General features: G+C 45.0%; 1 protein-coding gene across 4 annotated transcripts in view; it reads left to right on the top strand.

The window, feature by feature from the left end:
- Positions 1-23,465, top strand: part of TRAPPC12 (trafficking protein particle complex subunit 12) — a 120,829-nt gene that overhangs the window by 54,243 nt on the left and 43,121 nt on the right. For all 4 annotated transcript variants that reach the window (XM_077291372.1, XM_077291373.1, XM_077291371.1 and 1 more), the window contains exons 6-7: positions 17,580-17,692; positions 19,017-19,089. In XM_077291372.1, the coding sequence (XP_077147487.1) occupies positions 17,580-17,692; positions 19,017-19,089 (186 nt within the window). The remainder of the gene's footprint in view (positions 1-17,579; positions 17,693-19,016; positions 19,090-23,465) is intronic.

A 23,465-nucleotide genomic window follows, 5' to 3' on the forward strand; every position in this document is an offset into this window, starting at 1 on the left:
GTAAGGCGACTGGGCAACATTATAGCTCTACTTAACTTCAGATTAACCCTATATCTGCAGGGGAAAAGCGTTTTCTTAAGTTACAGGTTCCCTTTAAACAATGAGTTATCTAAAATAAAATGTGAAATTTGAACCGCACTCCAGATGTCTCAAATGTAAAAGCCTAGTAAGTTATTTGGCCAGGTCCCCTGTGCAGCGTTTTGGCTCATAAGACCTAATTGTCATTAAGCTTGTTCACATTGGCTGATAAATGCACCAGCTATATTCATGGCATCGCTATATTCATGGCGTCGCTATTGAGCACTGCACACTCTTATTTTCTATATCCCATCGGTTGGTTACAGCCTGTGGCCGGGCGCCTAGACCCGCACCTCGGCTGCTGCAGCACTTCTTGTGATCGGTCTCCCTGCGCTCTCATTCTTGGGTTATCACTGGGCATCGCTCACAGTCAGGTGAGAGTCTCGCTAATAGCAGGAGGCCTCTCTCTGTCACTCTGATACTGCAGGGGAAAATCTCCTTCACCTAAAGTGCCCGTCTGGGAGCCATTGCCTTTTCATTTGTTCAGTTTGCATCTTCTCTTATAATTACTAGTTTTCCCTGTCTGCGGCACAAGAGTCATTTGATGTTCTGCTCTCCTCCATTCATGTGCATTGTCCTTCAGCTATTCCTCTCCCTGGCAGTCTGCGGGCTCTGTGTTCACGGTGTGTGATGGTACCACAGTCCGGCCTCACTGTCTGACTGTATTCTCTGACTTCTCGGATTAAACACGGCAAATTATCTGCTCCCATATCTAGCAGCAAATCGATATATTAACACCATCACTTAGCGTCCTGTATCTTCATCTGTGGGCATCTCTCCCTTAGAAAGTGTCACTCTGGCCTCTGTGGGAACCTGCAGATTCAGGGTAGTCACCCAGTGACTGAGGTGTTGGTTGCTAGGCGATGGTTCAACTATATTCACACCAATTCATTGCAAATCGTGTACAGTTATAGTCACCAGGGATGGAACAGCTGGAAACTCCATCTTTTTTAGGTTTGTTTTAATAAAAATAGTACAAAGAAAACCTGTCACTTGTGAGAATACATTATTGTCACTCCTTCTGCTGAAGCTTCATCTAGCCTGCTAGACATCTCCTCAGTGTCCCTCCTCCCTGCTTCTGCTGAATCTTCATCTGGCCAGCCTGCTAGACAGCTCCTCAGTGTCCCTCCTCCCTCCTGAATCTTCATCTAGGCTGCTGGACAGCTCCTCAGTGTCCCTCCTCCCTCCTGAATCTTCATCTAGTCTGCTGGACAGCTCCTCAGTGTCCCTCCTGATTCTTCATCTAATCTGCTGGCCAGCTCCTCAGTGTCCCTCCTCCCTCCTGAATCTTCATCTAGGCTGCTGGACAGCTCCTCAGTGTCCCTCCTCCCTCCTGAATCTTCATCTAGTCTGCTGGACAGCTCCTCAGTGTCCCTCCTGAATCTTAATCTAATCTGCTGGACAGCTCCTCAGTGTCCCTCCTCCCTCCTGAATCTTCATCTAGCCTGCTAGACAGCTCCTCAGTGTCCCTCCTCCCTCCTGAATCTTCATCTAGGCTGCTGGACAGCTCCTCAGGGTCCCTCCTGAATCTTCATCTAGCCTGCTAGACAGCTCCTCAGTGTCCCTCCTCCTTCCTTCTGCTGAATCTTCATCTAGCCTGCATGACTGCTCCTCAGTGTCCCTCTTCCCTGCTTCTTCTGAAACTCAAACCTCCTTGCCTGACTAGCTGCTCCTCAGTGTGCCTCCTCATCTCTGCTTCTTCTGGATCTCCAGCCACCTACCCTGATTGATAGCGTCTCAGTGTACGTCTTCAATAATGCTGCTGAGATCTCTCACTGCTCAGTAAAAGCTGCAGCTGTCAGTCTGGGTGTTTGGAGACTAAATGCAGTTGACTCATGAGCACTCTCAGTCTGTTGCTGGAGTCATAAAATGCACTTCTGAAGATCAGGAATACAGTCATTCTGAAATGGATTTTCGTAGTAAGGACAGCGGCCTCACCAGGACTAAGAGCGCTAATAATGTATGCGGTTTGCATTGTGACAGATGTTTTTAGGAGCTAAGTAGAATCATGACACTGTGTTAGGAGACCACCGTTACCATGTACCGCCACCATCGTATAGTTTCTATAGGGCTCCCTTAGGCACCAGGGTCTGGGTGCAGCTGTTACTTCTGTCTCCTTTATAGCTGCACCCTTGCGAGGGTGGTAGGAGGGTAGAGTAGCAGAAGGCCTCCTGCACAGGTTGACATTAACGCTGCGGCACAGAACTGCAGGTCTGCATGTTTCTATCTAGACTTTTCCAGTTCAGTTCGGATCACAATGTCAGAAGTAGAGCTTAGCATTGAATTCTGGAGGAGATGGGCCGTCAATATATAGACTGAGGAAGAATGGCCGCAGCGGGGAGTAAGACGGATGACTGACAGCCGCATTCATTATGGATGGGAGTCTAGGAGAGGCCAACGACTATCGGCAGCAGCTTTTGACGTTATATCAATTAGGACTTAAATTAGTATTTTGCTTGTGTTTAGAGGTGAAAGGAGCAGATATCTAATCACATCTGACCTCAAGAGCAAATAGAACCTGTTATATGATTTTTTTTTTTTTATTATTATTATTTTGTAGCTTTTTATTACATACTTATTTTGTTTAAATAAAAACTAAAAAAAACACTATTTACCGTATTTTTCTTTTGAAACTGTGCCTTTCTTGTATTTAGCTTCTGTTTGGTCTGGCATCTTCTCTGTATTAAAGGGCTATTCCCGTCTCCTAGATCCTATCAAAATATGTAGTATGTGTAATAATAATAATAGCAAATACCTCTAATTAGAAATGTAGTATGGTGCTTCTGATTAGCTATGTCGCTTATCCCATGTGCCAGGGCATTGCAGTAGTTTAGGTATCCATGGTTACGACCACTAGCAGCTAAGTCACTATATGAGTGGTCCTAACCATGGATACCTAAGCTACTGCAATGCCCTGCACTTGGGGTAAACAGCATAGCTAATCAGAAGAACTATACTGCATTTCTAATTGGAGGCATTTGTGAATATTATTATTACATAATTAAATAGGATCCTGGAAATGGGAACAACACTTTTAACTTGAATTGCGTGAAGATGAGCTGTGATACCAGATGACTTGGCCCATGGATGAGTAGATCACAGATTTGTTGGATGATAGTAATCGCTTTCTATATAAAGAAAAAACGGTCAAATTAAAGGTGCTGCGCAAGCAATCTACTGCTTATTACATTTTGCATCTGTTCTTGTGATATTAGAACACTTGTCTCTTGTTTACAGTTCATCACCTTGGACACCGACCACTGTTGCTAAACAGCAAAACCCGTGCATCCCTATTGAGCTTGTAAGCACTGCTTTGAACTGGTCAAGGACCTCTGGCGTGCACCATTACAGCCTAGTTCCAGTCAGATTTATCAAAGTGCTTACAAGCTAGACAGCAGTGATGGTCGGTCAGCAATGATCTGTAAATAAGTGTTAATATCTCAAAAACGGCAGCAAATTTTAATAAGTAGTAAATTACAAAGGTGCTTGTTTTTTACATGCACTATCCAAGAATATTGATCTCTCAAGTTGGGAGTAACCCTTTAATGAAATATGCCACAGCAGACCTATGTGGTGACATTTTGTCTTCATCGTGCGCTTAAATGACTTCTCCAGGAGTAGAAAAAATAACTGAAGGAAATTAAATTATTAATAAATTCATAAATATCTTTAGCAAATTACACAAATTATGGAACGTAATCACTAAAGAATAAAAATGTCTGCCACTGGAAATAAGTCCTAGACTGTTAATAGAACAGGTACGTTTTGAGCATGTGCAGTAGGTAGATCCAGCTGCTCTCCATATGTAGGAAGATGTGCCCCTAGTGGATATTCTGACCTATTACTTGAGATACTTGGGGTGCTGAGGTAAGAAGAGGCTGATCACACTGCTGTCCACCCTGTCTATCTGATCTAATACTGGAGATACTAGGGGTTCTGAGGTAAGAAGAGGCTGCTCACACTGCAGTCCACCATGTCTCTTATGTAATACCAGAGAGGCTGCTCACACTGTCATTCTTCTGGTCATCTGACAGAATACTGGAGGTACTAGGGGTCCTGAGGTAAGAGGCTTCTCACACTGCTGTCCACCCTGTCTATCTTATCTTACTTCAGAACCCCTAGTATCTCCAGTATTAGATCAGATAGACATGGTGAACTGCAGTGTGAGCAGCCTCTTCTTACCTCAGCACCCCTAGTATCTCCAGTATTAGAAGAGGCTGCTCACACTGCAGTCCACCATGTCTATATGATCTAATACTGGAGATACCAGGGGTGCTGAGGGAAGAAGAGGCCTCTCACACTGCTGTCCACCATGTCCATATGATCATACACTGGAGATACCAGGGGTTCTGAGGTAAGAAGAGGCTGCTCATACTGCTGTCCACCATGTCCATATGATCTCACACTGGAGATACCAGGGGTGCTGAGGGAAGAAGAGGCCTCTCACACTGCTGTCCACCATGTCCATATGATCTCACACTGGAGATACCAGGGGTGCTGAGGGAAGAAGAGGCTGCTCACACTGCAGTTCACCGTGTCTCTTATGTAATACTGAAGATACCAGGTGTACTGAGGTAAGAGGCTGCTCACACTGCTGTTCTCCCTGTCCATTTGACATAATACTGGAGGTACTAGGGGCCATGATGTAAGAAGAGGCTGCTCAGACTGCTGTTCACCATGTGTCCTAATCACCACAAAAAGCAGATAAATCCCATAAAATATCACCTTTATTTATAATAGGTTAAAATCAGTACATGTAAACAGGTACAAAGGAACAAAGGTATGGACGGTGAAACACTATATGGCAGTACACTGTAAAGCAAAGGGCCCAAGGCACCACCCACAGCCGAAGCATACCATACTAAACTACATAAGGATATCAATCCATAAATATGGGTAAATAAGTATATATATATATATATATATATATATATCTCTCAAACACTGGTAGTGTGACCCGATATCCAGCAGATAGACAGATGTCAGTAACATGCAATACCTGGTATGCTCAGCGATGGGGGGACCCAGAGCCCACCCCAACGCGCGTTTTGGAGCGACCGAACAGCTCCTTCCTCAGGGGGCGTACCGAAACGCGCGTTGGGGTGGGCTCTGGGTCCCCCATCGCTGAGGATACCAGGTATTGTATGTTACTGACATCTGTCTATCTGCTGGATATCGGGTCACAGTACCAGTGTTTGTTATATATACTTATTTACCCATATTTTTGGATTGATATCCTTATGTAGTTTAGTATGGTATGCTTCGGCTGTGGGTGGTGCCTTGGGCCCTTTGCTTGTACTGCCATATAGTGTTTCACCGTCCATACCTTTGTTCCTTTGTACCTGTTTCCATGTACTGATTTTAACCTATTATAAATGTGATATTTTATGGGATTTATCTGCTTTTTGTGGTGGTTAGGATATCTGTTGTTTTTGCAGCTGTCCCTAAATGGTCCTTGGCATACATAAATGGGGTGGTTTATTGGTTTCTTGGTTTCTTATACATATTTTATGTAATATACCATGATTTTTCCCTGTATGTAAAATGCATGTTACAACTTTATTGTCTGTTCACCATGTGTGTCTGATCTAATACTGGAGATACTAGGGGTCCTGAGGTAAGAAGAGGCTGCTCACACTGCTGTCTACCCTGTTTATCTGATGTTATACTGGAGATACCAGGGGTCCTGCGGTAAGAAGAGGCTGCTCACACTGCTGTCTTCCCTGTTTATCTGATGTTATACTGGAGATACCAGGTGTACTGAGGTAAGAGGCTGCTCACACTGTCATTCTTCCGGTCATCTGACATAATACTGGAGATACCAGGGGTCCTGAGGTAAGAAGAGGCTGCTCACACTGCTGTCCACCCTATCTATCTGATCTAATACTGGAGATACTAGGGGTCCTGAGGTAAGAGGCTGCTCACACTGCTGTCCACCCTGTCTATCTGATCTAATACTGGAGATACCAGGGGTCCTGAGGTAAGAAGAGGCTGCTCACACTGCTGTCCACCCTGTCTATCTGATCTAATACTGGAGATACTAGGGGTCCTGAGGTAAGAAGAGGCTGCTCACACTGCTGTCTACCCTGTTTATCTGATGTTATACTGGAGATACCAGGGGTCCTGAGGTAAGAAGAGGCTGCTCACACTGCTGTCTTCCCTGTTTATCTGATGTTATACTGGAGATACCAGGTGTACTGAGGTAAAAGGCTGCTCACACTGTCATTCTTCCGGTCATCTGACATAATACTGGAGATACCAGGGGTCCTGAGGTAAGAAGAGGCTGCTCACACTGCTGTCCACCCTATCTATCTGATCTAATACTGGAGATACTAGGGGTCCTGAGGTAAGAGGCTGCTCACACTGCTGTCCACCCTATCTGAATGACAATAATTAGTATAGGTTATCTCCAGAGCTTCCTACTGCAAATGCTCATAAACAGTTTTTGTATTAACGTTCTAGGACAGCTTTCTATCAATGTAACAAGTCAGCGGCCATTTTATTTCTATAATGATTATCTCCCTAGACAAAAGTGTGATTAGATAATTAAAGGTATTTAGGAATGTGAAGAGTAAAAATAGGAACAGCACAAATCCACTACTTATCTTCAGGTGCAAAGCCCAGACAACCCGTCCTTGGTTGTTTACTGTCAATATTTTTCACAAAAGCAGGCAGCACTCCATAGTCTTTGGGACAATATGCATGGAGATGTGGGTTTAATAAACACCTACATATTGTCCCAAAGACTATGGAGTGCTGCCTGCTTTTGTGAAAAATATTTAGGAATGTGTCTAGAATTTCTATATTTTTTTTCTGGAGATCTCCTTTAAGATAAGTCGTCCGTATCTGTGGGATCAGACAATGATTTTACTTGTGTGGGACCCGCCGTCAGGCATTGGAGGAATAGGGCATCTTGAACCGCAGTATGTCCGATCCTGTGTTCCAGCAGTGGACAGACTGCCAGTTATCCTGCAGGTTATCGCCCTCTCACATTGATATAACCATGCATGCCTTTCATGTAAATAATTTATTATCCTTTCTGTAAACGTGCTGCATTTTTACCTTCCTCCCGTTTTTTGTGTGGCATTGCAGGGTCTGTAATGTTGTTCTGATTTTCTATCTATAAACCATAACATCTGCGTGGTTCCCTCCAGTAACTTCACGCTTGTGTCTTATGTTCAGGGTCTCTGTGACAACATGCAAGCTGACCAGTGTCCCCCATGAGCCCCTGTGATAAAGCTGTCATGGCGCATCTCGCGCTGTTCTGCATGGCGGGCTCCTTTCTGTGGACACTAATTAGGGTGCTGTAGGTTAGGTCTGCCTCTTTAGGTTTGTACGACAGCCCTTATGTTCCATAGCGTTTTATCATTATCCGTAGCCAGGATGGCATTCTGAGCGGCCCCCATTGCCCTAATCGCACAGCCGGCCTCTAAATATGGAGGAGCGATCCCGGCTGATCCAGCGCCATTGCTGCACTTTTATGTGTATTTTAAATAGAAGGAAACTTATTGCTGCTCAGTAGCAAAATTTCATTTGTGAGATGGAGCAAGACAATATCCCGAGCAGGAGAGGAGCGCAGCTTTTATATATTAGTCCGGTCTATACATAATTCATACATGTGCGCTGCTATTATCACACCTATGAGCGCCCGATGCACAGATCTGTGCCGAGGAGGCAGCTTTTCTGTATGTGGATGACTGATGAGCCTCTCGCTGCTCCAGCATATTATCTAGAGTCTAGCAGTGCCGATGTCTCCAGCCCTGTGCGATCCTAGTATGCTCTGTGGTGCCGCAGTCTGTCTAGACATCCGTACAATGAAATGAATTATGCTATATGTTATCATTTGGGGTGTGTGTGTATATACTTTATTTTTATATAGCGCTAATATATTGCGCAGCACTTTACAGTTTTGCACACATCATCGCTGGCTCACAGTCTGAATCTATCTATCTATCTATATATATATATACATACATATACGTTAGATGGTGGCCCGATTCTAACGTATCGGGTATTCTAGAATATGCATGTCCACGTAGTATATTGCCCAGCCACGTAGTATATTGCCCAGTGACATAGTATACAGCACAGAGCCACGTAGTATATTGGCCAGTCACGTAGTATATTGCCCAGCGACGTAGTATATTGCCCAGTGGCGTAGTATACAGCACAGAGCCACGTAGTATATTGCCCAGCCACGTATGTGACAGGCTAAAAAATAAACATATACTCACCTTCCGATGGTACCCTTGTAGTTCTGTTGCCTGCTTCTCGCGCAGGACCTGTGATGACGTCGCGGTCACATGACCGTGACGTCACGGCAGGTCCTTCTCGCGCAGGCGCGCAAGACCTGCGATGACGTCGCGGTCACATGACCGTGACGTCATGGCAGGTCCTTTTCGCAGACCTTCCTTCCACCGGAACCTGCCTGGAGCGTCGCGAGGAGCCGGAAAGGTGAGTATATAATGATTTTTTATTTTTTTTAATGATTCTTACCATTAGATGTTTTTACAATTGACGCTGCATAGGCAGCATCAATAGTAATAACTTGGTCACACAGGGTTAATAGCGGCGGTAACGGTGTGAGTTACCCGCGGCATAACGCGGTCCGTTACCGCTGGCATTAACCCTGTGTGAGCCGTGACTGCGGGGAGTATGGAGCGGCCGGCCAGCTCTGACTGCAGCGGAGTAGGGAGGGACTAATCGGACTGTGCCCGTCGCTGATTGGTCGCGGCAGCCATGACAGGCAGCTGCCGAGACCAATCAGCGACTTGGATTCCATGACAGACAGAGGCCGCGACCAATGAATATCCGTGACAGACAGACAGAAGGACAGACAGACGGAAGTAACCCTTAGACAATTATATATATAGATATACTAGACTGTGGCCCGATTCTAATGCATCGGGTATTCTAGAATATGCATGTCCCCGTAGTATATGGACAATGATGATTCCAGAATTCGCGGCAGACTGTGCCCGTCGCTGATTGGTCGAGGCAACCTTTATGACATCGTCGCCATGGCAACCATTATGACATCTACGTCGATACTGTGCCCGTCTCTGATTGGTCGAGGCCGCCAGGCCTCCATTATGACATCATCGTTCATGCTGTGCCCGTCGCTGATTGGTCGAGGCCGCCAGGCCTCGACCAATCGGAGACGCGGGATTTCCTTCCAGGACAGACAGACAGACAGATGGAAAAACCCTTAGACAATTATATATATATATATATAGATTTATACTAGATGGTGGCCCGATTCTAACGCATCGGGTATTCTAGAATATGTATGTCCACGTAGTATATAGCCCAGCCACGTAGTATATTGCCCAGCCACGTAGTATATTGCCCAGCCACATTGTATATTGCCCAGTGACGTAGTATACAGCACAGAGCCACATAGTATATTGCCCAGTTACATAGTATATTGCCCAGTGACGTAGTATATTGCCCAGTGACGTAGTATACAGCACAGAGCCACATAGTATATTGCACAGCCCATGTAGTATATTGCCCAGCTACGTAGTATATTGCCCAGCCACGTATGACACAGGTTAAAAAAAATAAACATACTCACCTTCCGCAGGCGCGTTGTAGCTCTGTCGCCTGTGTGGGGTGCAGGTGGCAGCTTCCGGTCCCAGGGTGTGATGACGTCATGGTCACGTGACCGTGTCACATGACCGTGACGTCACGGCAGGTCCTTGTCGCGCAGGACCTGTGATGACATCGCGGTCACATGACCGTGTCGCGATCACATGACCGTGACGTCACGGCAGGTCCTTTCCGCGCAGGCACGCAGGACCTGTGATGACGTCGCGGTCACATGACCGTGTCGCGATCACATGACCGTGACGTCATGGCAGGTCCTTCTGCCAGACCATCCTTGCCACCGGAACGTGCCGCTTGCATCGCGAGGAGCGGGAAAGGCGGCGTAGGTGAGTATATAATCATCTTTTATTTTTTTTATTATTTTTAACAGATGTTTTTACTATTGACGCTGCATAGGCTGCGTCAATAGTAAAAAACTTGGTCACACAGGGTTAATAGCAGCAGTAACGGAGTGCGTTACCCGCGGCATAACGCGGTCCGTTACTGCCAGCATTAACCCTGTGTGAGGAGTGACCGGAGGGGTGTATGCGGGCGCCGGGCAGTGAGTGCGGGGAGTAAGGAGCGACCATTTTCTTCCGGACTGTGCGCGTCGCTGATTGGTCGTGGGCGTTTTGCCACGACCAATCAGCGACTTGGATTCCATGACAGACAGAGGCCGCGACCAATGAATATCCGTGACAGACAGAAAGACGGAAGTGACCCTTGCTGCTAAAGAGAAATGAATATACACTGCATTCCACGCCCATGGGCATGGAGGGAAATGAATATTAATTTCTTCCTGGCATCCTGGTATGATTGATTGGCCCCATCCCCTTGCTGGTATGATTGGCCCCATCCCAGTCCTGGTATCCATGGCACCATCAGAAAAGATTAAAAAAAAAAAAAAAACCTTTAAGGTACCGTCACATTAAGCGACGCTGCAGCGATATCGACAACGATGCCGATCGCTGCAGCGTCGCTGTGTGGTCGCTGGAGAGCTGTCACACAGACAGCTCTCCAGCGACCAACGATGCTGAAGTCCCCGGGTAACCAGGGTAAACATCGGGTTACTAAGCGCAGGGCCGCGCTTAGTAACCCGATGTTTACCCTGGTTACCATTGTAAATGTAAAAAAAAAACAGTACATACTCACATTCTGATGTCCGTCAGGTCCCTGGCCGTCTGCTTCCCGCACTGACTGTGAGCGCCGGCCGTAAAGTAAAAGCAGAGCGCAGGCGCCGGAAAGCTCAGAGAGGCCCAGCGCCTTCGCACTGCAGTACTTTACGCTGCCCTCAACAGGACAAATCCGTACGCCTGCACCGGAGCCTTGACACAAAGCAAGGAGGATGACGACATCGCATGAAGAAGGGAGGCCTGGACCTGTGACGCCCATCGGACCTGGACCGCCCCTGGGTGAGTATAATCTAACTTATTTTTCTTATCTTTCAGGTTACATCGGGGGCTTATCTACAGCATTATAGAATGCTCTAGATAAGCCCCTAATTGCGGTGGCCGCAGCTTATATACGAAAAATTAGGTGACAGATTCCCTTTAAGAGAAATAAATATTAATTTCTCTTAAGTATCGACACACGTGACCGCCAGCAGGAAGCAGGCAGCTGACAGTGCGCGCTACTGAAGAGGAATGGATACCCACCGCGATCTCTGATGAACACCCGGTAAGTATTCTGGCAGCTGCGCTCTGCTTGTGAGCAGCGCATGACGTCCCTGCCATGCGCTACTTACAAGCACTAAGCAGCTGCTGGCACTGGAGCAGGACGCTTCGACTGCGAGGGAGCGGAAGAAGGTAAGAGTAAAGGTTTGTTTTTTAAATCTTTTCTGATTGGGCTTGTCAATTATACCAGGAACTGGATGGGGCCAATCATACCAGCAAGGGGATGGGGCTAATCAATCATACCAGGAACAGGATGGGGCCAATCAATCATATCAAAATAAGAATGGGGCCATGCATACCAGGATGGGGATGAGGGGACCATATTTATCAGGATAGGTGACCTTAAGTACAGAATTGACCACATTTTTTGCTTCAGGTGTTTTTTGTTTTCCTAATTTACTACTCTAAAACCTAGGTGCGTCTTATAGTCCGAAAAATACGATTATATATACATATACTAGCTGTACTACCCGGCTTTGCCCGGGTTAATAACTGCTGTTAGCAAAATAGAATGTGTTAACAAGAATGTATTCTGCACACAAAAACCACAAAACAAATAGATAGAAATGTAATTATTAAAAGGCAAAAAATAAGTTCATTGGCTCTTCAGGAAGCTGCTCTTGTTTTCATGTCTGCAAACCTCGCTTCCCTCTCCTCAGAAAGTTCATTGGTCCTTGAGGAAGCAGCTCTTGTTCTTCTGTCTGCAAGCCTCGCTTCCCTCTCCTCAGAAAGTTCATTGGCTCTTGACGAAGCAGCTCTTGTTCTTTTGTCTGCAAGCCTCGCTTCCCTCTCCTCAAAGTTCATTGGCTCTTGAGGAAGCAGCTGCTGTTCTCATGTGTGTCAGCCTTGTTTCTCGGTCTTCACATTTTTCATTGGCCCATAATGCAGCTTTTCTTTTCGCATCAGCTGACATTCATGCCATGGAATTCCTTTTCTTATGAGGCATTATTGTGGTAAAAATAGTCTGTAACTGGCAGTTTCTATATCCTCTCACATAGAGGTAATGTGACGGACATCAGCCTTTCCGCCAACACACCCTAATTGACATGCTATTACCTCACACAAGCTTTGTTATACTGAGAATGTCCTTTGTTGCCTATATTAACCAATCAGAGATCAGATTAATTAACTGTAGCAAAATAGAAGCTGAGCTGTGATTGGTTGCTATTGGCAGCCTGATAAATCCCCAGCCAACAGGAAGCCCTCCCCCCTGGCAGTATATATTAGCTCACACATACACATAATAGACAGGTCATGTGACCGACAGCTGCTGTATTTCCTATATGGTACATTTGTTGCTCTTGTAGTTTTTTATTAATCAGATTTTTATTTTTGAAGAATAATACCAGACTTGTGTGTGTGTTTTAGGGAGATTTTCATTGTCAAGTTGTGTGTTGAGTTGCGTGTGGCGACATGCATGTAGCGACTTTTGTGAGATGAGTTTTGTGTGGCGACATGCGTGTAGCAACTTTTTATGTGTCGAGTTGCATGTGACAGGTTAGTGTAGCAAGTTGTGTGCAGCAAGATTTGCGCATGGTGAGTTTTGCGCGTGGCAAGTTTTATGTGTGGTGCGTTTTGAGTATGTGCAAGTTTTGTGTGAAGCAATTTTAGCATGTGTTGCAACTTTTGTTCATGTGGCAATTTTTCTGCGTGTGCAAGTTTTGCGTGTGGCGAGTTTTTCATGAGGTGAGTTTTGCACGTGTGGCGAGTTTTGCGTGAGCCTAGTTTTGCATGTGGCGAATTTTCCATGAGCTGAGTTTTGAATGGCGACTTTTGTGTTTCGACTTTTATGTGGCGAGGTTGGTGTATGTGTGGTGAAATGTGTGCTGAGAGTGATATGTGTTCAAGCACGTGGTAGTGTGTGGCGCACTTTGTGTGTGTGTTCATATCCCCGTGTGTGGTGAGTATCCCATATCGGGGCCCCACCTTAGCAACTGTACGGTATATACTCTTTGGCGCCATCGCTCTCATTCTTTAAGTCCCCCTTGTTCACATCTGGCAGCTGTTAATTTGCCTCCAACACTTTTCCTTTCACTTTTTCCCCATTATGTAGATAAGGGCAAAATTGTTTGGTGAATTGGAACGCGTGGGGTTAAAATTTCGCCTCACAACATAGCCTATGACTCTCTCGGGGTCCAGACCTGTGACTGTGCAAAATTTTTTGGTTGTAGCTGCGACGGTGCAAATGCCAATCCCGGACATACACATACACACACGCACACCTTAATATATATAATACTAGCTGTACTACCCGGCTTCGCCCGGGTTAATGACTGCTGTTAGCAAAATAGAATGTGTTAACAAAAATTTATTCTGCACACAAAAACCACAAAACAAATAGATAGAAATGTAATTATTAAAAGGCAAAAACTAAGCAAATAGAAGCATTTCACAACATATATTAGCTTTGTTATACTGAGAATGTCTTTGTTGCCTATATTAACCAATCAGAGCTCAGGTTAATTAACTGTAGCAAAATAGAAGCTGAGCTGTGATTGGTTGCTATTGGCAGCCTGATAAATCCCCAGCCAACAGGAAGCCCTCCCCCCTGGCAGTATATATTAGCTCACACATACACATAATAGACAGGTCATGTGACTGACAGCTGCCGTATTTCCTATATGGTACATTTGTTGCTCTTGTAGTTTGCTTATTAATCAGATTTTTATTTTTGAAGGACAATACCAGACTTGTGTGTGTTTTAGGGCGAGTTTTATGTGTCAAGTTGTGTGTGTTGAGTTGCGTGTGGCGACATGCATGTAGCGACTTTTGTGAGATGAGTTTTGTGTGGCGACATGCGTGTAGCAACATTTTGTGTGTTGAGTTGCATGTGACAGGTTAGTGTAGCAAGTTGTGTGCAGCAAGATTTGTGCATGGCGAGTTTTGCGCGTGGCGAGTTTTATGTGTGGTGCATTTTGAGTATGTGCAAGTTTTGTGTGAGGCAACTTTTGCATGTGGTGCAACTTTTGTACATGTGGCAATTTTTCTGTGTGTGCAAGTTTTGCATGAGGTGAGTTTTCCATGAGGTGAGTTTTGCACGTGTGGCGAGTTTTGCGTGAGCCTAGTTTTGCATATGGCGAGTTTTGCATGTAGCGAGTTTTGAGTGGTGACTTTTGTGTTTCGACTTTTATGTGGCGAGGTTGGTGTGTGTGTGTGGTGAAATGTGTGCTGAGGGTGGTATATGTGTTCAAGCACGTGGTAGTGTGTGGCGCATTTTGTGTTTGTGTTCATATCCCCGTGTGTGGTGAGTATCCCATGTCGGGGCCCCACCTTAGCAACTGTACGGTATATACTCTTTGTCGCCATCGCTCTCATTCTTTAAGTCCTCATTGTTCACATCTGGCAGCTGTCAATTTTCCTCCAACACTTTTCCCTTCACTTTTTCCCCATTATGTAGATAGGAGCAAAATTGTTTGGTGAATTGGAACGCGCGGGGTTAAAATTTCACCTCACAACATAGCCTATGACGCTCTCGGGGTCCAGACGTGTGACTGTGCAAAATTTTGTGGCTGTAGCTGCGACGGTACAGATGCCAATCCCGGACATACACACATACATACATACACACATTCAGCTTTATATATTAGATATACCTGTATGTAATCTCCTGTATATAGTATATACCTGTGTGTCATCTCACCTATATATAGTATATATCTGTGTGTCATCTCCTGTATATAGTATATACCTGTATGTCATCTCCTCCTATACATAGCATATACCTGTGTCATCTCCTCCTGTATATACTATATACCTGTAGGTAATCTGCTCCTGTATATAGTATATACCTGTGTGTCATCTCCTCCTGTATATAGTATATACCTGTATGTCATCTCCTCCTGTATGTAGTATGTACCTGTATGTCATCTCCTCCTCTATATAGTATATACCTGTGTGTCATCTCTCCTGTATATAGTATATATCTGTGTGTCATCTCCTCCTGTATATAGTATATACCTGTGTCATCTCCCCTGTAAATAGTATATACCTGTGTGTCATCTCCTGTATATAGTATATAGCTGTATGCCATCTCCTCCTGTATTAGCCCTCGTTCACACGTTATTTGGTCAGTATTTTTACCTCAGTATTTGTAAGCTAAAATGGCAGCCTGATAAATCCCCAGCCAACAGTAAGCCCACCCCCTGGCAGTATATATTAGCTCACACATACACATAATAGACTGGTCATGTGACTGACAGCTGCCGGATTCCTATATGGTACATTTGTTGCTCTTGTAGTTTGTCTGCTTATTAATCAGATTTTTATTTTTGAAGGATACCAGACTTGTGTGTGTTTTAGGGCGAGTTTCGTGTGTCAAGTTGTGTGTGTTGAGTTGCGTGTGGCGACATGCATGTAGGGACTTTTGTGAGATGAGTTTTGTGTGGCGACATGCGTGTAGCAACTTTTTGTGTGTCGAGTTGCATGTGACAGGTTAGTGTAGCAAGTTGTGTGCAGCAAGTTTTGCGCATGGCGAGTTTTGCGCGTGGCGAGTTTTATGTGTGGTGCCTTTTGAGTATGTGCAAGTTTTGTGTGAGGCAACTTTTGCATGTGTTGCAACTTTTGTGCATGTGGCAATTTTTCTGCGTGTGGCAATTTTTCTGCGTGTGCAAGTTTTGCGTGTGGCGAGTTTTGCACGTGTGGCGAGTTTTGCATGTGGAGAGTTTTGCGCGTGGCGAGTTTTGAGCGGCGACTTTTGTGTTTCTACTTTTATGTGGCGAGGTTGGTGTATGTGTGGTGAAATGTGCACTGAGGGTGGTATATGTGTTCGAGCACGTGGTAGTGTGTGGCGCATTTTGTGTGTGTGTTCATATCCCCGTGGTGGTGTGATTATCCCATGTTGGGGCCCCACCTTAGCAACTGTACAGTATATACTCTTTGGTGCCATCGCTGTCATTCTTTAAGTCCCCCTTGTTCACATCTGGCAGCTGTTAATTTGCCTCCAACACTTTTCCTTTCATTTTTTCCCCATTATGTAGATAGGGGCAAAATTGTTTGGTGACTTGGAAAGCGCGGGGTTAAAATTTCACCTCACAATATAGCTTTGACGCTCTCAGGGTCCAGACGTGTGACTGTGCAAAATTTTGTGCCTGTAGCTGCGACGCCTCCAACACTTTTCCTTTCACTTTTTCCCCATTATGTAGATAGGGGCAAAATTGTTTGGTGAATTGGAAAGCGCGGGGTTAAAATTTCACCTCACAACATAGCCTATGACGCTCTCGGGGTCCAGACGTGTGACTGTGCAAAATTTTGTGGCTGTAGCTGCTACGGTTCAGATGCCAATCCCGGACATACATACATACATACATACATACACACACACACACATTCAGCTTTATATATTAGATTATATATATATATATATATATATATATATATATATATATATATATATATATATATATATATATACACATACATACAGTATATAATTAGTGCTTCCCCTGCTATATAGTACAGAACGTTCTGATATCGTGTAATCGGAGTATCTTCATCACGCTCGTATATCATGTTCCAGTCCCTTCGGCTGCTTGAGTCGCGGCTGTTAGACAGCCACAACACATGTGAGAATGACCTGTTTATCACGCTGTCTAACAGGCACAAATCAAGCTGCAGCAGCAGCGACTGGAACATAATATGCGAGCACAGCCAGATACTCGGATAACACCCGAGCACGCTAGCTCATCACTAATTACAGCCCAACGGACCCCGAAGCAAACTTTGGACCGTGCTCTCAGCCTTCAGAGTTGTCGTCCGCAGCAGACACCCTGGCCTGTGTAGGAGCTGTAGACCCCAAACAATAAAATAATTTAAAATGTATGAATAATTTACCATTTGGGTGTTGCCTTTCCCCCTGTCGGTAGGGGAGCCCCTGTACCCTCTGACACTACCCTGTCAGCACAGATAGGCGCGGTTAGGTGGTCTGATGCTGCAGGGGCTCGGTAGGGTTATGGTGAAGGGTTAGCTCTTCTGGATTGATCCTCACCCCTGCCTACATGGCTGACTTCCAAGTCTGATTGTCATATACAGCCCAATCATCAGTTTTTATGCTCCCAGTTGTAGTTTTTCATTCATTTTCCTGTGCCATCTTGTCAGGTTTCGTATACAGAATATGGGGAGAGTTGGGGGGGAAAATGGCCGTGTATATCTCATTATTGGGCAGTGAATTCGGGCTGTACGGTTAATCTATTTTCTATTGCTGTTGAGAGCCATGTATGACAGAGTTTTCCTATTTGTTTTTAGGCTCCATGGTTCCTTTCTCTATGAGGATTTTACACGCAGAGCTGCGCCAGTATAATGGGAGTCCTCAGGAGACTCTTGACCGACTGCACAGTATGAAAACCATTTGTTTAAAGGTAGGTAAAAAGTCATTCATGGACGAGAGTGCAGGGCATGCCATAGATGTGTGTAATGTGCAGGACCCCCCTCTGGGACCCTCGTGGACTGGCAGGTCTAATGATTCCCATTCACAGTAGCTGACAGTGGGCACACAGACTGTGGGAGTCCTGGAAAGAGCTTACTGTGCGAAAATAAAGCAATTTGGTAACAGTTGTCGAAACAATCCACAGAATAAAGTTGTCTTGTATTTATACCTCATGGCGAACACCATAAAATACCCAAGAAGCTTCCATGAACTACTGTGTTTTTCACTCCTGAGGCAGCAATTATGAGAAGTGATAATGCAATATTTTGATTATTTATATATTTTTTTCCAAATGCCTTATTGATCGTGTGTTTTTATCACTAAAATTAAAGCTGAAATAAGATATTAAGACATTTTTACCATTACAATAAATTATAAATTTACCTTGGTATGTGTTAATTTATGAGTTGTTTTCTTAAAAAGGTTGGTTGTACCAAGTATATAGGTTATCCTCTGTTCATAGTACAGGGGAACATCCATCCAATCACTTGGGGTCCTGTTACTGGGACCACCACCGATCCAGAGAACAGGCCCTTGCAGAGGTTTGGATGGGGCACACATGCGCATCTCTGCTCCTTTCCTCCTTTTTGGGACTGTCGGGGCAAATCTGCGCACGTTCAGCCTCTGCCCCCTCCAGGCAGAACTCTGAAAAGTCCTATTTTCTGGATTTCTTGGGGTCCCAAACCCACAATCTACCAGTAATCCCTCCCAAGACTAAAACTATAGATAAGGGATAATTTATATACTTGGCATGATCCCTTTAAAGGGAATCTGTCAGCAGGTTTTTCCTATGTAATCTGGAGGCCACATGCTGGAGGGGTCAAAACACAAATTTCAGCGATGCCTCTTATGAAGCTCTGAAGTTCTGTTTGCTTACATTGATTGTTTTAGCACAAATAGCTCATCATTCATTGCTGTGATTGGCTGTTCTTGTGAGCCCTGGTCAGACACGCCCCTCCTGTGATAGGCACCTCACTGTCTATGGACTTTGTACATGGAGAGCCTGGTGTAGGCGGGGTTAGCTGTGGTGTAGGCGCGGTTAGCTTCCTCAGCTCTGCTGTATTTATAAATCTTAAAGCTCTGATTGTGTGAGAACGGCGCCACCGAGTAATCTAAGTGATACATTGTTGGGTTCAGCTTCTCTCTGCCTACATCAGGCTGCTCTCAGAAGAGGTAGCAAAAACCTGCTGACAGATTCCCTTTAAATAGAGCAGATATCCTGTGACTTGTTAACTGACCTGTGTGTCATTCTTCAGATTCTAGACAATTTAGAAAAAGGTTTTGCAGAAGATGGAAGCATGATCACAATGACTAACAATAACCGGCAGGGTAAGTGAGCTGCTCAGGATTCCTTCGTTGTTTGTTCTCAGATTGTACGTATGTTAGAAAGTATTGTTTGCTGAAGGTGAAACATGGCGGGTGTTTGTTGGGATCCTCATAGTTTGGACCTAATTTCCAGTTGGTGCTTTATCTGTGACTGATTTGGGAGAAAAAAGCCTTCACAGGTGGATTTATTTCATTCTTTAACAAAACGGATGCTGGAGGGCGCAATAAATGCGTGTTCACTCCTTGACCCTGTAAGAAATGTTTTGGTAACGGCCTTGTTTCTCGGTTGGGACAAGTGGGCATATGCTGCCTGTGTGAACTGCGCGCACCAGTTACAATCCAGCATTACTGTATTTGCTGACTTTGTCTGTGCAAAAAGCAGAGATCCCAAGTAAGACTTTGCTTACTGTCTTTATTAATAAGGATTTTCCCACCATTAAATAGTTATTATCTAGATCATAAAACACGAAGAATCTGTCATATATTGTTTGTTAAAAAATAAATCTTCCCCAGTGAAGAGTTAGACATTTACTTACACAGTATGGCGCCACCTGTGGGTTACAGTATGCAGCAGTGTACAGGTCCATCTAATAGTCTAAATTCTGGGGTCACACATGCTCATAGTGATCCCCCATTCACCGCACAGCAGCCAATAGGAATGGATTTCTGCTTTGCTCATTAGAATAAAGGCAAAATCTCTGCTGTAGTATGATGGTATAGCCAAGTAAGTGACTCTGTTTTTAGCTGCCAGAAGGGGAAGGAGAAGGATTCTGTGCAACACATGCCCCCAGCAGCACACATTGTCTGCATCCCTAAGTTTTAAAAGGCTTTCATTTTCAGCAGAGCACTTTACCTTACCTTAAACCAGCTACTGACATTAGTTCAAATGATTTGTGCAGTTACCTACTAAAGAAGTATTCGGTGGGGGAAATAAGTATTTCATCCCTTGCTGATTTTGTAAGTTTGCCCACTGACAGACATGAACAGTCTATAATTTTAAATGTAGGTTAATTTTAACATTGAGAGATAGAATATCAATAATAAAATCCAGAAAATCACATTGTATAAATTATATACATTTATTTGCATTTTGCAGTGAGAAATACAGTAAGTATTTGATCCCTCTGGCAAACAAGACTTCATACTTGGTGGCAAAACTGTTGTTGGGAAGCACAGCAGTCAAACTTTTTTTGTAGTTGATGATGAGGTTTGTGCACTTGTCAGGAGGAATTTTGGTCCACTCCTCTTTGCAGATCATCTCTAAATCATTAAGATTTTGAGGCTGTCGCTTGGCAACTTGGAGCTACAACTCCCACCATAGGTTCATCTTAATGTTCTTCTTTTTGAGCCACTCCTTTGCCTTGGCTGTATGTTTTGGGTCATTGTCTTGCTGGAAGACCCAGCCATGATTCATTTTTAATGTCCTGGCTGAGGGTAGAAGGTTGTCACTCAGGATTTTACGGTACATGGCTCCATCCATTCTCCCATTGATTCAGTGAAATAGTCCTGTGCCCTTAGCAGCCAAACACCCCCAAAACATTATGTTTCCACCTCCATGCTTGACAGTGGTGATGGTGTTCTTTGGGTCAAAGGCAGCATTTCTCTTCCTCCAAACACAGCTAGTTGATTTAATGCCAAAGACCTCAATTTTTGTCTCATCTGACCGCAGCACCTTCTCCCAATCACTCACAGAATCATCCAGGTGTTCATTGGCAAACTTCAGACGGGCCTGCACATGTGCCTTCTTGAGCAGGGGGACCTTGTGGGCACTGCAGGATCTTGAACCTTTACGGCGTAATGTGTTACCAATGGTTTTCTTGGTGACTGTGGTGCCAGTTGCCTTGAGATCATTAACAAGTTCCCCCGTGTAGTTTTAGGCTGATCTCCCGCCTTCCTCATGATCAAGGATACCCCACGAGGTGAGATTTTGCATGGTGCCCCAGATCGATGTCGATTGGCAGTCATTTTGTATTTCTTCCATTTTCTTACTATTGCACCAACAGTTGTCACCTTCTCACCCAGCATCTTACTTATGGTTTTGTAGCCCATTCCAGCTTTGTGCAGGTCTATGATCTTGTCAAGCAGTGAATATTCATCTTTTTTATTAGCAGGCACACTGTTAGACTGCTTCCTGCAGCAGCCGGGAGATCATGTGTGCCCGCTTCTAAAGAGAATGAATATTCACTGCTCTCCATTCCCATGGGCTCGTGGAGCAGTGAATATTCATTCTCTGTAACAGCTGGCACACGTGATCGCCCGGCTGCTGCAGAAGCCGGCGGCTGCGGCTAACAGTGTGCCCACTATTAAAGAGAAATGAATATTCACTGCTTCACACGCCCATAGTCCCTCCCACCTCTCAGTGCAGAGTTCAGTTCATAGAGGGATTATGGACTTGGGGAGCAGTGAATATTAATTTCTCTTTAACAGCAGGCACAGTGTTAGCCGCAGCAACTGCCTCCTGTGAACCGCTCGTCCACTGCTGCCGCTCCACCACCCCCACATCCACAGCAGGTATATCTGGACTATGAGAGCCACCCCCCATTTTACTCCACAATTTTGGAGGAAAAAATTATGGCTTATAGTCCGAAAAATGCGAAATTTTAAGTAAAAAGTCACTACGATTTCAACTCTAATCTAACTGCTGTATATTTTTACTAGATGGTGGCCTGATTCTAACGCATCGGGTATTCTAGAATATGTATGCGTAGTGTATAGCACAGCCCACGCAGTACATTGCGCAGCCCACGCAGTACATTGCGCAGCCCACGCAGTACATTGCGCAGCCCACGCAGTACATTGCGCAGCCCACGCAGTACATTGCGCAGCCCACGCAGTACATTGCGCAGCCCACGCAGTACATTGCGCAGCCCACGCAGTACATTGCGCAGCCCACGCAGTACATTGCGCAGCCCACGCAGTACATTGCGCAGCCCACGCAGTACATTGCGCAGCCCACGCAGTACATTGCGCAGCCCACGCAGTACATTGCGCAGCCCACGCAGTACATTGCGCAGCCCACGTTGTATAGTCACGTAGTATATTGCGCAGCCACGTAGTATATAGCGCAGCCCATGTAGTATATTGCCCAGCGCATGTAGTATATTGCCCAGCCACGTAGTATATAGCACAGCCCATGTAGTATATTGCCCAGCCCATGTAGTATATTGCCCAGCCCACGTATATATAGCAATGTGGGCATCATATCCCTGTTAAAAAAATAAATAAATACAAATAAAATAAAAAATAGTTATATACTCACCTTCCGGAGCCCCCGCTGCTCGTGCGCTCCGGTCTCGAGTGCATTGCGGTGTCGCGAGATGACGTAGCGGTCTCGCGAGTCATCATCTCGCGAGATCGCAGCATGGACCGGTTACCGGAGCGTCGCGAGCGGGAAAGGCCTGTTGTCGATCCTGGGGCCAACAGACAGTGAGTATATAACGATTTTTTATTTTTTTTATTATTTTTAACATTAGATCGTTTTACTATTCATGCTGGATAGGCAGCATGAATAGTAAAAAGTTGATCACACAGGGTTAATAGCAGCGGTAACGGAGTGCATTGCACCGCGGCATAACGCGGTCCGTTACCGCTGCCATTAACCCTGTGTGAGGGCAGACTGGAGGGGAGTACGGAGCGGGCACTGACTGCGGGGAGGAAGGAGCGGCCATTTTTCCGCCGGACTGTGCCCGTCGCTGATTGGTCGTGGCTGTTTTGCCACGACCAATCAGCGACTTGGATTACATGACAGACAAAGGCCACAACCAATGAATATCCGTGACAGACAGACAGAAAGACAGACAGACGGAAGTGACCCTTAGACAATATATATATATATTTCTTTTTATTAACTTCTTGATTGATGACTCTTTGCTTGAGACCCCCAGTGCATGCTGGGATACTCAAATGAGATGTCATCAGGGGGCCAAGGCTACAGTCACTGCTGCAACCTCTGTCCCCACTCTGATATGACGCGTCATCAGCGACCTGCGTTTCAGGGGTGGGGTAGTCCCTGCTCTACTGAGCATGTGTCAGTTGTCAATTCTGATGTTCACTTAGTAGGGTCTTATCAAGGTGCAATATTCTTTTTTAATGCAGAGTGGCAGTGCGCTCTGAAGAGAAGTGATGAGCCAGAAAGAAAGTGCAATACATAAATAGACATTTAGGAGTAAACTAATGTTAGTTTTGGACCACCTCTTTGAGGATGGGGCATCATTGTTAAAGCCCTGGATATTTTTTTTTTTTTTTTTTTTTTTTTTTTAACTCAAATAAATTTTTATTAAGAATAACATTTACAATTGACATGTTACATTCTTTTTTTCAGTACAAAGTTTTCCCCCCAAACGAACCCCGCAATCCCAACTTATCCCGCCCCCCAGATA

Source organism: Ranitomeya variabilis, chromosome 2 (assembly GCF_051348905.1).
Source record: "Ranitomeya variabilis isolate aRanVar5 chromosome 2, aRanVar5.hap1, whole genome shotgun sequence".
Classification (NCBI taxonomy): domain Eukaryota; kingdom Metazoa; phylum Chordata; class Amphibia; order Anura; family Dendrobatidae; genus Ranitomeya; species Ranitomeya variabilis.